This window comes from Pagrus pagrus, assembly GCF_965226575.1.
Source record: "Pagrus pagrus genome assembly, chromosome: 7".
NCBI lineage: Eukaryota > Metazoa > Chordata > Actinopteri > Spariformes > Sparidae > Pagrus > Pagrus pagrus.
Genome location: NC_140191.1, coordinates 1,626,895 through 1,642,298, shown reverse-complemented (window position 1 = coordinate 1,642,298; position 15,404 = coordinate 1,626,895). Strand labels below are relative to the sequence as shown.

At 47.3% G+C, this 15,404-nt stretch overlaps 1 protein-coding gene across 1 annotated transcript in view; it reads right to left on the bottom strand.

Annotated features, from left to right (window-relative positions):
- Positions 1-15,404, bottom strand: part of LOC311259536 (neural-cadherin) — a 98,061-nt gene that overhangs the window by 44,083 nt on the left and 38,574 nt on the right. Inside the window, exons 4-11 of the mRNA XM_084356757.1 lie at positions 13,547-13,751; positions 10,826-10,937; positions 9,190-9,439; positions 8,666-8,808; positions 6,210-6,382; positions 5,063-5,231; positions 4,808-4,978; positions 1,747-1,919 (exon numbers count right to left, since the gene is read on the bottom strand). Coding sequence (XP_084212883.1) covers positions 1,747-1,919; positions 4,808-4,978; positions 5,063-5,231; positions 6,210-6,382; positions 8,666-8,808; positions 9,190-9,439; positions 10,826-10,937; positions 13,547-13,751 — 1,396 coding nt within the window. The remainder of the gene's footprint in view (positions 1-1,746; positions 1,920-4,807; positions 4,979-5,062; positions 5,232-6,209; positions 6,383-8,665; positions 8,809-9,189; positions 9,440-10,825; positions 10,938-13,546; positions 13,752-15,404) is intronic.

The window sequence follows — 15,404 nt, the reverse complement described above, 5'->3', positions numbered from 1 at the left end:
AATGTTCCTAATTCTGAAAGTTTCTGATCAAAACTTGATGTTTTCATCATCAGAATCAGAAGTTATTGATCGTGAGGTTGTTTGCCGGCTGTGAACGTTTGTACAATCAGTAAATATGAGAAAACAAACAGTTTCACTGTTAATCATCTGGTTTGTTCATTAAAGTGAATATAAAGGGGGGGCTCAGCTGAATTATTGACTGAAGTGTCGTTTATGAGATCAGTGACAGCGAGAGGCAGAGAAGAAGAACAGAGAGGAGACGACAGTCACAGAAGAAGAAGAAGAAGAAGAAGAAGAGGCGGCATCCGTCACAGCAGACGCATCAGAACTGATTCTCAGTTTGACAAAGACGACGACACGAACAGTCGTTAAACATTCAAGTTGAATCTGTTTGATTCAACTTTTATTCTTCTCACAGAGGAAACAAGAAAACCTCCATCCTGACACCCTGACACCAGGTGACCCTGTGAGCCTGCTGCCACCATCTGTACAGGGATGAAATGTAACTAAGTACATTTACTTGTACATTTACTTCTTCCACTCCACTACATTTATCTGATAACTTTAGCCGGGGATTCAAACCAGCTACCGAACACTAGACGACCCGCGCTGCCTCGGCGATGCCTCGTCCTGCTCAGACGTCTCCTGGATCCAAACACTTTACATATATTATAATGTGTATTCTGTCAGTGCAACTTGTCAACTGTGATTTTGTTGCTCTGTTCTGTAAATGCGACATCTTCTGCATGTCTGTCCGTCCTGGGAGAGGATCCTCGACTGAGGCTCCTCCTGAGGTTTCTAACGTCTTGTTCTTTCCTGTTAAAAGTTTTTCCTCACTTGATTCGAGGCTCTGCGGACAGAGGATGTCGCTGAGGCGATGTGATTGTGATTTTGGGTTATAGAAATAAAATTGATTCGATTTGATTTGATTTAAAATATCTTGGTGAAATGTTCCTGTTCTGCTGGAAGATCATTTTGCAGTTAAAGCAACATTTTCCTCAGTTTATTTATTTTTTCTTCTCTTCACTGTTTGCAGTGAAACTTTATTTCGATGATTTCCTCCTGAATCAGCTGAGTCAGGAGGAAAATGACGTGGAAAAAGTCCTCAGCCTGATTTTCCAGAAAGAAAAGCACAAAGACTGAATGAACAGGAGCGAAGCCGCTGCCAAAAACTCAGCGAGCGCACCGAAAAGCCAAATCTGAGTAAAGCTGCTCGAGTTTTTGCAAAAACTGAGTCGTCAGCTTTCAGAAGAGTCGGAGAGGAAAGCAGGTTAGAAACAGTGACGACTGCAGTCACATCAAACACATGCATATTTAAAGCAAAGCAACATATTTAATGAGCTGGATGTAAACCACCACCAGACACCAGCACATCCAGCCCGTTCTTCAGCTCCATCAACCTTTCAACTGGGACGACAAGCACATTAATGTTTCATGTAAAGAGCCTCAACTTCTACCTCCGTTCATCTTCATCTCCATCTTCATCTTCTAGTTTTTGTTTTAAATTCAGGATATAAAACCTTCAACAACCTCGTCCTCCCTGTGTGGTTGTGTACTGCAGCTGCTAAAGAAGAAAGAGTCGCAGTAGGAACCGGTCTTTATCTGAACCGTTCTTTATCTGAACCGGTCTGGAAACAAGAAGAATAAAACAAAACAAACCAAGTCCAGAGCGACTGGATGTGTAACTACATCCTACAGACGAACATGTACAGTATAATGAAGCACAATGTCGGGTGCGTCTCTGACCTGTGAGATGGGGTGGTTGACGTAAATCCAGCCTGTGCTGGGGTTGATGTGCAGGTAGGCTGGCTTCTGATTGGACAGGGAGTAGGTGATGGCGGCGTTGCTCCCCTGGTCGTCATCGTGCGCCGCCGCTCGCAGGAAACTGGTTCCAACCGGAGTGTCCTCCCGCAGGAAGTCTGAGGAGAGACGGACTGTCAGGCCGATATGAAAATGACGCTTGAGGTCTTTTATAATTAAAGAGTTTCGAGTTTACTGTCGTCATTTTTTTTTAATAAAGTTTATTGTTGAGCTGTGAAATATCCTGCCTCCATCACGAAGCGTGTTTGATAACCACATTTGAGGCATCGCTGCATAAAATGTGTTCACATCAGCTGATTTATCGATATATTAACTCCCTAATATTGATATCTGCAGTGGCTCTAACCCGTGACGTCCACCTGGACCTGACGTCCACCTGGACCTGAACCTCCGCTCTGACTGAAGCCGGCACGCTGAGTTTCATTAAAACTGACTGAACACAATGTTAGAATCAGGTTCTGTGATGGTAAGCAGATATTATAATAATGTGAGCGCAGCGTTGTGTGGTGTCAGCACTGTGTCACCTCATTTTGTCATTTCTGGGTCTCGCTCTGCAAAGTCAACAGAAGCATTTTTTTTTTAAATTTATGAATATAACCTCCAATCCTGCTGACTGCGACGAGCGTCAGCGCTGATCGGACAACAAAGAAAAACAAGCAGCGGAGAGAGGAGGTCCGCCGCGTGTTTCCCCCGCTGTAATACTGCATTTCAAGCATTATGTCAATAATAATGTCCTTTTGACATCTGTGGGTCTCATCGGATACATTTCATCTGAATAATCACGTCAGAACCTGCTGAGTCTGATGAGAAACAACGAGAGGAGCAAACACAGGATCTGGCTGCCTGCAGCGTTCACGTCTACAAACAGACAGCAGGGAGGAAGAGCGACGCTGAACTTCTGTTAAACCTGAACCAGACAACCACAGGAGAAGAGCCACGCTTCATAACTGTGGACGAACTGCGATCCTGAAGGAACAGTTCACCCAGCAGAATGACCTGCACAGTTAAGACCAGTCGCTCCTTTCACTTAAAGCTTCGGTTGTTTGATTAATCATCGGACATTATTCATAACCTGACGAGGACGCGGCAGACAAACACGCAGTAACGATGTAAAAGTCTATTCATACCAGATGTAGTTGAGTTCTCCTCAGAGTGACGCTTAAACATCTGTGATCTAAATCCACCAAGCAGAACTTTATTCATAATTTAGAAAAACAAATCACAATCCCTGAATACATCTCGCAAGTCTGCAGGAACATCCACAGACGGGCTGTCGAGCGCGGCCGGATACCGTCGAGGGAAATGTTCAGATGAAGCGTCAGACTTGAAGTCGTCGTTCACCGCACGACCTTCTTACACCTGCAGCGTCCTGATGTGAGTCATTGTGAGGTGACGCATCAGGAAACAAACCTCAGAAACTTACATCTACTCACAAGATGGCAGCTAACGTCTAGTTGTGCATCAACTCTGGAGACAAAACTGCAAAAAATGAAACCCTGCTGTTTATTATCACTTTATCTCTTTAAATTCATTCTGAAACTGATTTTCTTGGCGTACTGTAAAGATCTAGTCTGTAGGATTCATAGACGTGATGATAGAGCTAGATTCGAAGATGGCGTCCATGCAGTTGCTTCCTGTTTACTTCCTGTTTACTTCCTGTTTCTGCAGCCCATTGATTGTGTGTGCATTGAGTGTTTCTCCTGCTGGCTCCGCCCACCACTTGACTCGGTGATGATGTCACACATTTTTAAAAAAGTTTTTCTCGGCTCCAGTTTCACAAATTAAAAACCTCCGTGGATCAAATATTTATAAAAGAAAGAGTCGCAACCGAACGTGTTTACAGTTTTACAGACGGAGGAAATGCTTTTTGGGTTTTTCAGCCGCAAACTACGGAAACGTGAATATAAATATAACATAAATATAAATATGGGCATATAAATAAAAATGGGTTTTAGGTGCAGCAATAAAAATATAATATTAAGAAATGTTTCCTGACAGAGTCTTTGTGCTCGTTGTGTGAGCGTACAGTTTCCTACAGACATTTTTAATCGGTTAAATTCTTAACGATGATTAATCATTAACATCCCGAGTTTGAACGTGATAAACAGCCCAGTTAGCGGCCGAGTCGATGAATCAGGTGTTGCTGTCGATATCTGAATGAAGAAAATGAAGAAAGTGCTAACAGCTAACAGCTAACAGCTATCAGCTAACAGCTAACAGAACATTGACCCCGTCTAAACTGAGTTGATTATTCATGGCTGACGCCTGCCGACTTAAATATCATCAGATTTGTTTTTTTCTGTGAAGCAGAAAAACTTTCTACTCTGAATATTAAACCAAAATATTGATTCTAACGTGTCTATAAATATCACAAGATAAACAACAAGCTAACAGGCTAAACAGAGCTCTGCTGCAGCTCAGCACACACACACACACACACACACACACACACACACACTCTGCTGGTAAATGAATGCATGTCCCAGAAACATTTCAATCTGCCTGTTAAATAGTTAATGAGCCACCCTGTGCGTCTCCCTAATCTGACGAGGAGAACTTCTGACACGACGCTTATCAAAACACATATTTGCACACATAGTAAACAAACAAGGACCCGCGGGAGCCGCCGGAGAACGTTTCATCAGTCTTAAGAAGCTTTCCAGGATTTACGAGGACGCAGACTGATAGATGACGACAAACAGACTTCATGTTTCACCTGTTCCCTCACGCACACACACACACACACACACACACACACAAACACACACACACACACACACACACACACACACACACAGAGCTCTGGACAGTGTCAGTGCACTGATGTTAGCATGTGCGACTCCAGAGTAACATCAGCTGCAGGACACGCCCTCAGCAGTCGTCACGGTGACATCAGCTGCAGGACACGCCCTCAGCAGTCGTCACGGTGACATCAGCTGCAGGACACGCCCTCAGCAGTGTTGTGCTCATGTCTGCAGTAACTCACACTGGTACCGGCTGTTTTCAAACTTGGGGTCGTTGTCGTTCTGATCCGCGATGACGACAGTGATCTGACAGATCCCGATGAGCGGCTCGTCGGCCTGATCCGTGGCCGTCACCGACAGCGTGAACTCCCTCTGGCGCTCCCGGTCGAAGCTCGCCGTCGTGGTGATCACACCTGACAGGTGCAGGGGTACACGTCACCACGGCAACAGGTATAAACTCTCAACGTTAGCATGCATATTAGCGATCGAGCACTCACCCGTGTCGGGATCGATGTCAAACCCGGAGGACACGCCGTCTCTGTGCATGATGCCGTATTTGACCTCTCCGTTGACCCCCATGTCGGCGTCGTGGGCTTGAACGCGCAGGACAAATGTCCCCGGAGGCTGGTTCTCCAGAACCACCGCGTTCAGACTGTAGTTCTGACACTGAGAGCACAAAGAGCACGATCAAACACATCGTACAGGTCGTCTGCGTCGGCTTTGTGTTTGTTTGTGTCATAGTTCGTTGTTGGTTTGTCAGCAGCATGACACAAACACGACAGAACAGATTTCCACTAAACTCGGATGGAGGATGAGTCTCGGTCCAGAATAGACCCGGTTAACTTCTGGTGTAGATCCATGAATTCTTTCTCAGTTTCTTTAACACTGTGAGATAGGGCACGTTTTACCATCGAGAGTAATGCACAGATCAGGTGTATTCATGTGGCTGGTATCTATGAGTGAGTACAATCTGATGTGGATCCATATTAAACATCTGACCCAGCAGATTTAAATGTTTTATTAGGCTTGATTGATTTAAGAAGACTGTTGGGCCTTGGTGTAGGTATACACTCTACTTAGTGCCAGACTAGTTTTAGGATGCAAATCCATCAAATTAATGTGCTCCGGTTTTAGTTTTTCTCTTTTAAAAAGGTGCAATCTGTAAGATTTTTGTTTAAAACATTCAAAAAATAACTAAAAAATAATAAATTAGCAACAAAATATGAAGAAATAACAGTTTTGACTTTAAAGACTTTGTTTACTGTGTTGCAGAGATTTATATTAAAGTTAGCATGCTAACCAGCTCGCCAGCTCCTTGTATCTTAAAAACCAACATGCCCCCGTGCTCTGAACTCCCCAGACCGCTAGCTGCATGGTTAGCTGAGCTTGCTAGCTAATGACAGCTACAATTAGCAGCAGTTAGCGGTAGCTGTGGTGATATGCTGCCCCCTATCTGTTGGACAAGGACGGACTTTGATGCACCTTGTTTCAACTAAACTGCTGAGAACTTTCAGGCACTAGAAGCTTCAGTGTTTAACTCATCCCGACTGAACCGGACCAGAAGACCACATCCTTCCCCAACACCTGACCCCAGCTGACCCCTGACCCCAGCTGATCCGGACGTATTGCTGTAACTTCAGTCACCTCCTGGAAGACGGGCTTGTTGTTGTTGATGTCGTTGATCCCCACGATGACCTGGGCCGAGCTGCTGAGCGGATACGGCCCGCCGGACGCGTTGTCGTCGGTGGCGGTGATGTTGAGGACGTACTGCGGCCCTCTGAGCCGGGGCGGAGGACTCCTCCGCAGCTTGATGATGCCTGAACACACAAATACACAAACGTTCAGACGGCGTCAGAATTCATTTTACTTTCAACCTCCATCTGTCTGACTTTGTACCAAGCCCGGCAGCTACGTCTGCTTCAGAAACATGTTCAGTACAACAGTAGACAGAACTGCCTTTAACAGGAGTCAGTAAAGCTTTTCCACTTTCAGCACATTTCTTTGAAATACAAACTTTTTCTGTTCAAATTACTTTTATGTTCACAGGCACTTAAGAGTTGTTGTGTTTCCTGCCGCCAGAGGACACGACTGTTCAGCAGAGTTTACAGTCGACAGACTCTCTGGAGGACAAGGACGACTCAGAATATGTTTCAGCTAATAGAAAACAAAGAGGACAGAAGAAGGAAACAGCTGAGAGCTGTCGAGTCTTAAAGTCACCACGAAAACAAACGTGGCATCAGCGGAGACGCGTTTTCTTAACGTTGTGTCGCTGATGTGGAGGTGAAGCTGCGAGTCTCCACCATCAGCTCCACGTATCAGCTGCATCATTGTAACTCGGGCCTAAAAACAAACGGCACGTCTTTCCTGCGCTAACAATCCCTCTCACATTAACATAACAGAGCAGCCAGCAAACAAACAAACAAACAAATAAGCAGCTTTGGTAGCGACATGAATGGAGACATGGAGGCTGGGAGGGAGCGAACACATCTACATGAAAATACTTCACAACGCTTTGAAGTGACAAAGCAGAACAGGCGAGCAAGCCAAAGGCCATCTGCTGCGTGTGTGTGTGTGAGTGAGTGCGTGTGTGTGTGTGTGTGTGTGAGTGAGTGTGTGTGTGTGAGTGTGTGTGTGTGTGAGTAAAAAAGAGAGAGCGAGAGAGTCTTAATATATCATTTATGTGCAAATGTTCATGTTTATATCTGTTTGTGCATGGACGTATGTGTGTGTGTGTGTGTTTGTGTGGCAGAGCAGTGGAGCAGTGCATGCTGGGTGATAAGGTGACAGAGAGGCTTAGGGACACACACACACACACACGCAGAGATAAACATGCAAAACATGGCTGTGCATCACACTGCAGCACATGAAGTTTATCTTCACAACGTCTCTGTCACACACACACACACGCGCGCGTGCGCGCGTGCACACACACGCACTCGTATTTAAATGAACCCTGTCTCACAGACTCACTGAAGAGATGAGAACAGTTGGTGTGTGTGCTGTAGTGATTTTTAAATGTGTGTATTCATGTTTTTGTTATTCTTTATTTATGCATGTGTGTGTGTGTGTGTGTGTGTGTGTGTGTGTTCCAGGGGGTTCACTGGCCTTGTTAAAAGCGACCAATCTTTATCCCCAAATACCCGTTGCCACAGCAACAACCAGTGCGCTCTGTGTGTTTGTGAGTATAAGTGATCTGAGCGCAGCTGGATGTGCATGTGTGTAACACTCACTGTGTGTGTGTGTGTGTGTGTGTGTGTGTGTGTGTGTGTGTGTGTGTGTGTGTGTGTGCTCCAAAACAAACAACACACACATTATACTTCCTCTGTTTCTGTCTTGTTAGAGGCGACGGGCTCTCAACCTGCAGATGTTTGTGAACACACTGTCGAACTCGTAACCACAACATCACCAGACTCCCTTAACAAATGTAGTGATTTTAAGAGTTGTTGAGTTAAAACAAACTTTGTAACGTAGTGAAACTCTGTCTCTGACAGACTCTGAATCATTGTCTCCTTCTTGTAAATTCAGCATTAAATGAAAACAGTCAGTTGTTTGTTTCCTTGTAAAAAGTGTCAGTTTGTGGCAGCATGGCTGTACCAGCCTGTCTGCTTCTGTGTCTAAAGTGCTAAAGTCTCACCTGCCAACATTTAGCAGCTGTTTGAACACACTGTTTACACTGATTTCACCATTTACACTCAATTTATGAAAGAAGAAACATTTTATTGATCTAAACATGTCACATTTTACAAACACACTAAACAGTAACCAGTATAGGCGACTTCTTTGTCCCCAGACTCCCTTAGAAAAATGCTCAATTTAGTGAGTTGTTGAGTTGGAGACACTTTATAAACTGCGTGAAACTAAAAACTATTAAAACTAAAACTATTTGTTCCTTCTTGTAAATTCAGCATTAAATGTGAAACAATTAGTTGTTATTTTCCTTGTAAAAAGTGTCAGTTCGTCGTGTTTCCTCAAAATTTCTGCTTATACCAGGTGAGATCCTTTTACTAATTGATTTGTTGTGTTCGGTGGTTATTAACTATCATCTTTATATTCAATACATCCATGTTTTGTGTGTGTGTGAGCGATCGCCTCGCCCTCACCCTTCTGGTTGTCCAGCAGGAAGTTGCTGTCCTCATTGCCGCCAGTGATGGCGTAAGAGACGGCGTCTCCGTCCGGGTCGTTGGCGTGAACGATGGCGACCAGCGTGTCTGGACCGGCATCCTCGCTGAGAAAGGTCTTATAACTGACGGAGGGAAGAACAGAGAGAGAGACGGGAGGTGTTAATCCAAGACAAGCAGAGACAGAGAGGAACTTATATCAAGTGAAGCAGGAACAAAGAGGAAGAGTGAAGAAAGTTCAACAGAAGAAACACGTCACACGTGCTGAGGAGAAGTATGAAGGTGTGAAGGAGACAGACAGGAGCGAGAGGAGGTGACGCCGCCGTGAGAACAGATGGAGGAGAAACGGTGGATTCAAAATAGATTCTGTTAATTAGCAGACTGACTGTGGGCGAGAGACACAGGGAGAGAGAGAGAGAGAGAGAGATGATGCTGATGTTCGTTATCTTCTCAAAGTCTCATGCAAACTTCAGAAGGTGACGACAGGTGAGAGAAGAAGCTCCTACACGCTCTGGGAGAAGACGGGCGCCTCGTCGTTGCTGTTGGAAACTCGGATGCGGACCGAGGCGGTGCCGGTCCGGGGGGGCGTCCCTGCGTCCACGGCGACCACCACGAACTCGTAGACGTGATTGGGTCGCTCGTAGTCCAGACGACGGGCGGGACTGACCACGCCCCCTGATGTGATGTCAAAGTCGCCGCCGTGGACGAAGTAAGAGAGCTCCGAGTTCACGCTGGAGTCACAGTCACGGGCCAGAACTGAGGAGGAGGAGGAGAGGAGGAGAGGAGGAGGAGAGGAGGAGAAGAGGAGAGGATGAGGAGAGGAGAGGAGAGGAGAGGAGGAGAGGAGGAGGAGGAGGGGAGAAGGAGAGGAGGAGGAGGAGGAGGAGGAGAGGAGGAGGAGAGGAGGAGGAGGAGGAGGAGAGGATGAGGAGGAGAGGAGGAGGAGGAGGAGAGGAGAGGAGGAGAGGAGAGGAGGAGAGGAGAGGAGAGGAGAGGAGGAGGAGGAGAGGAGGAGAGGAGAGGAGAGGAGGAGGAGAGGATGAGGAGGAGAGGAGGAGGAGGAGAGGAGAGGAGGAGAGAGTAGGAGAGGAGAGGAGGAGAGAGGAGGAGAGGAGAGGAGAGGAGGAGAGGAGAGGAGGAGGAGGAGGAGAGGAGGAGAGGAGAGGAGAGGAGGAGAGGAGAGGAGGAGAGGAGAGGAGAGGAGAGGAGGAGAGGAGAGGAGGAGGAGGAGAGGATGAGGAGGAGAGGAGGAGGAGGAGGAGAGGAGAGGAGGAGGAGAGGAGAGGAGGAGAAGAGGAGGAGGAGAGGAGGAGGAGGAGGAGAGGAGAGGAGGAGAAGAGGAGGAGAGGAGAGGAGAGGAGGAGGAGGAGGGGAGAAGGAGAGGAGGAGGAGGAGAGGAGGAGGAGAGGAGGAGGAGGAGAGGAGGAGAGGAGGAGAGGAGGAGGAGGAGGAGAGGAGGAGAGGAGGAGGAGGAGGAGGAGAGGAGGGAGGAGAGGAGGAGGAGAGGAGAGGAGGAGGAGGAGGAGGAGGAGAGGAGGGAGGAGAGGAGGAGGAGAGGAGAGGAGGAGAGGAGGAAAGGAGGAGGAGGAGAGGAGGAGGAGAGGAGGAGAGGAGGAGAGGAGAGGAGGAGAGGAGGAGGAGACAAAAAGAGAGAAAGAGGAAATAAGAAACAGGAGAGAAGAAGAAGACGAGGAGAGGAGGAAGACCGATGAAGAGAGAACAGAGAGGAGAATGTTATAAATACATTAGTCTGTACACTGTTGAATGTATGTATGAGTGTGTGTGTGTGTGTGTGTGTGTGTGTGTGTGTGTGTGTGTGTGTGTGTGTGTGTGTGTGTGTTGCTGGCGGTCTGCCTAATAAGAGCAAAGCCTCGCTGAAGTCGAACTGTTTGATCTCAACCAGTCACCAGCAGCTACGACAGATGGCTGTGACACACACACACACACACACACACACACACACACACACACACACACACACACAGAGGCTGATGTGTGGAGTCCTGTAGTCCTGGTAAAGTATTTGCCCTCCGTCAGCGAACACAACACCAGAACATCACACCTGTGGGTACAAACAGTACATGTATACGTGTGTGTGTGTGTGTGTGTGTGTGTGTGTGTGTGTGTGTGTGTGTGTGTCACCTTGCAGCAGGGAGGTTCCAGGTGCGACGCTCTCAGGTATGTTGTCTCTGGTGTAGATGGAGTGGAGGAACTCTGGTGTGCAGTCGTTTTCATCCGTGATGTGGACGACGACCTGCAGGAGCGTCTGACTGTTGTTATCTGTTCACGTCACATTCATGTTCAGTTTCTCAAATCCGTCCAGAGTGAACCCTCTTCACAAACAAATCAATAAAGGATCTCTGACAAAGAAAAAAATCAACCCAACATGTCCGACGCTGTCAGAGTTGCCTTCGGTGCCAGTCAGCTGATCGTCTTCGTCACACAGGAGAAGAGTCTGGAAGTGACGCCGCAGGCTAACGCTAAGCTAGCTGAAGGTTAACGCTAAGCTAGCTGTGTCTGAAGTGTATTTTGTTCTCAAGGTGAAGAGTGAGGTAAATAAATAACCATAATAACCGTATGATAAAAATCCAAACATCTGGTTCTGCCTTTTCAGCTTCATTCTTCTCAGCATTTCACTTCTTCACGTCTCATCTTGAAGAACCTGAAGTTTCACCACCGTGGAGCTGAACTGATCATGAACAGCTGATTACAGCGAAGCCTTCAGTGTTAACGCTCAGCTGCTGAGTGACAGCTGAGCTCTGAGTCCTCGTAATGAACGAAACATCTTGATCATCGCTGCTCGTCGGTCTGAATGCGTCGGGTCAGAACCAGCAGGTTTGGAAGTTTTGCTCCTGCATTTGTCGGAACGACTTCAGCAACTCGACGTTCCTGTTTTTCTGGAGTAACTCATGCAAACAGTATGAAGACAAACGTCTCCTGCTCGAGGACAGAAACCCATTTCTTTCTTGTTCCTCTCTCCTTTAAACCTCCTCCACTAAATCCTGAGCCTCGGCGTCGCCTCCCCCCCGCTCCTGCCCAGTTCACCCACTATCCCGAGCCACTGGAGCTCAAAACCAAAATGCTATTTTCCATTCCCATAAAGCCTGATTTAACCGGCGGTGCCGCCAACCCGACCACCTGAGCACAGATTTCCTACGCAGCCCTGAACCTTCGACACACCACCTGTTCAGTAATAACAGCAGGGCAGCGGAGGAGCGCCGGGAAGATTTAGATGCACGACTGCTTCTGCAAACACGGGCTGAATATTTAAACTGGAACAGGAGGAACACTGTTTATTATTTTTACTGTCGACCCGACAGATAAATGTGCGTGTGCTGACTCAAGAGAAGCAGGAGGACAGAAAATTAAACTCGTCAACAATCAGTCCGTCTATTTTGGTAATTATCTGTCAGTAACTTCTCTCCTGATGTGAACATTTTAACTCTTTCATGCATAAATTATTAAAGGGGCAGTATGTAGAAATATAAACTCAGATATTTAAATATTTCCACTTGAACGCAGCCGACCTCGGACCGAACACTCATCAACAGAACGAGATCAACAGCACTGAGGAGGTTAACGGAGTGAAGCTGCTGTCAGACCGTCAGCGCTCGTTCGTTCAGTCCTGCTGCTCAGTGACGGAGGCGGTCAGCGAGGTCCGAAGCTGTGACTGAGTTCATGTTTTAAAAAGTCTGTAAAAGCTGAAGGCGATAGAAACTGCAGATGCTAGATGTTAGCACTGCTGTGTACACACACCTGGTTAACACACACACACACACACACACACACACAAAGAGCCTTTACAGTGAATTAGCCAACCAAGCTTATAGAGCAGCAGAGGCCTCTGGGGGACGCTGGTAGTTTAGCAGCTATTCTCTGTCTGTACGAACCATCTGGACACTGAGTGCAGGTAGTAGTACATTTCTCTAGGTGTGTGTGTGTGTGCACGTGTGAGTGTGTGTGTGTGTGTGTGTGTGTGTGTGTGTGTGTGTGTGTGTTAATGGGACCAGATGTAGCTATCTGCTGTATAAAGTCTTAAGAGCTTACAGTGAGAACAGGAGTCAAGGCTGCCAGGTTTCTGCACTTAGCACTGTGTGATGTTGGTGTGTGTGTGTGTGTGCGTGTGTGTGTGCCCGTGTGTGTGCCGCACACACAGTTAATCCATAATGCTGCAACCTCTGTCACAAACTTGGCCGAGCTCAAACTGCTGATCACAAACTGATCCGATGTGATCGTGGAGGTTTCTGAACGCAGCTTTGATCTGCTGATTTTTCACCGAGTTTTCATCATGAGAGCTTCGCAGGGATACTGGGAGAAAACGAGGCGAGCGGCGCCGCGTGTTTGGGTTTTTTTTTTACGCATGCATAATGAACACACAAGCAGAATAAACAGTAAATGAAACAGTTGCATCACAGCGCTGGATTCAGCGGCAGCACTTTCCCTCCCTCATTGCAAATTAATGAGTTTTCATCAGCGAGCGGTGAGATCAACAGTCGAGGGGTCACCGACTTTTCCTCGAACGTGAGTGTGACGAGTCGAGCGGCTGTTAATGTGGATTTAATGGCTGTGATAGCACTAACAAGACTGCGCCGACCTTCCCGTCCCGGGTGGTTTGAAAACGATTCGCACTTTTATTCTCTGAAGTGTTTCATCGACGTGTGAACGGCACTTAAACTCACTCCTCACCAGTCAGCAGGAGGGATGAACTCTCCCCAAATATCTTCTGCAACAGCTTCACAGACACTGCAATCATCTGAATTCTGCACGACCGCGCACTTTAGTCCAAGAACAGCAACAAAAATGCAAAAAAACAAAGGTGGAGTTTCCGAGCCTGGCTGTGTTTGTGTGTTTGTGTGCTCGTACCTCTGCCACGCCGCTGAGGCCGGTGTCGGGCTCGGAGGCGCGGACCTGCAGGGTGTGCAGGTTGTGTCCGCTCTCGTAGTCGACGGTCCTGGTGAGACTGAGCGCGCCGCTGTCCTGGTTGATGCTGAACAGATTCCCAGGATTCACCAGCAGCATGAAGGACAGACTCTTCTTCTGGAAGGAGACGGCCTGAACCACGGCGACGCTGCAGAGACACAATGGCGGCGGTCAGACGGACAGCGGCACTAATACAGAGTGAGACTGCAGTTACACTGTGGATCTGTTGGCAACGTCACAGGAAACACATTTACATTTTAAATCTGTGAAAGAATGTGAAACCTTGTTAACCGTCTCTAAATAAAAAGATGGATATCAGGACAGGTCCAGCACATCTTTAGCCTAGCTTAGCACAAAAACACAGGGAAGCACAAGTCCACCCTGCAACAACTCCAGAACCGTCTCTTGTTCGTTTGTGGTCTAAACTGTGGATCTAACAATTAAAATCTGGATACAGGAGCCTCGTTCATGAAAGCTGCTCGGTGGCTCGTGGAGCCTCCAGGATCAGCGCCACATAAAGTCATTGAATCGTGCCGCTCTTCTTCTTCTAGACTTCCCAAATGTTATCGGACAAAACGGGTCGTGATGCTAATGGGACAAAGTATTTTTGGGCATCGGCACAACGAAAGTCGCCTTCAAAGCCTGACGCTCTTCTTGGGTTCTTTGGTCTAAACAATTAGCTCAAATGCTAACCGCTACAAAACCCACAATGTCTCATGTTTTAGTTTGTTTTCTGCAGCTGAATATCAGAATCAGAGTTCTGGTAAATACAACCAGGTAAAGAGAAAAAGTAGAGGAAGCATCATTTGACCACGTATGTCAGATTAAAGTGGTGACAGAGAGCGTTCATCAGTCACACTCGTCCATGAGCGGATACCATTTCTCTTCTGCGCGGTGACACAGGAAGAAAATAGTTCCTTTATCTGAAGCGGCTGTGTCACTATATCATGAGTTTGACAGAAGGCAGACATCTCCAACCTCTGCAACAGCACTACAGGTAACAGGAGGAACAAGAGCTTTTGATTTTGGGGTGAACTGTCCCTTTAATGTTTGCATAAAAGCTCTCTGAACTAAATTTGGGAGACAGCTGAGCGTTGGCCGTCCGACCGAACACACCAGCCAGGAACAAAAGCCTCATTTGGACCAGTCACGGCCACACGAGGACGGCGAGTGCTTCAACCGTGACTGACGGCGTCTCACAAATCCCCGAGAGGACGCGGACGGACACGAGCGCTCCGTGAGAGACGCGTCAACATGGCCGCCGGCCGGCAGGAAGCTGCTCCACGCTCCTGTTTCCAAACAGACTCGTGAAGTGAAGACGAGCTGCGACGCCGCGTTTAAAGTCTGAAGCCTTCATGGATTATTCTGCAGCCACACACACACACACACACACACACACACACACACACACACACACACACACACACACACACACACAAACACACACTTGTGGACATAAACCCACATAAAGGGGACATAATGGAAGCACACACACACACACACACACACACAGACTCCCACACACTGCTCACAGGGTGGCATGGATACTTGGATATTAATACAATGTGCTTTGCGCCAGCAGCCCTGAGGGATATTCACACACACACACACACATGCATGCACGCACACACACGCACACACACACACACACACACACACACACACACACACACACACACACACACACACACTCCCCTTCATGTTTATCCAGACCTCGCTTTTAATAAATATTTGAATTTGCCACACTTTCAAATTCTCAGCCTCGGGCCACACTCACACATCTGGGTCCTCTTCATCCATC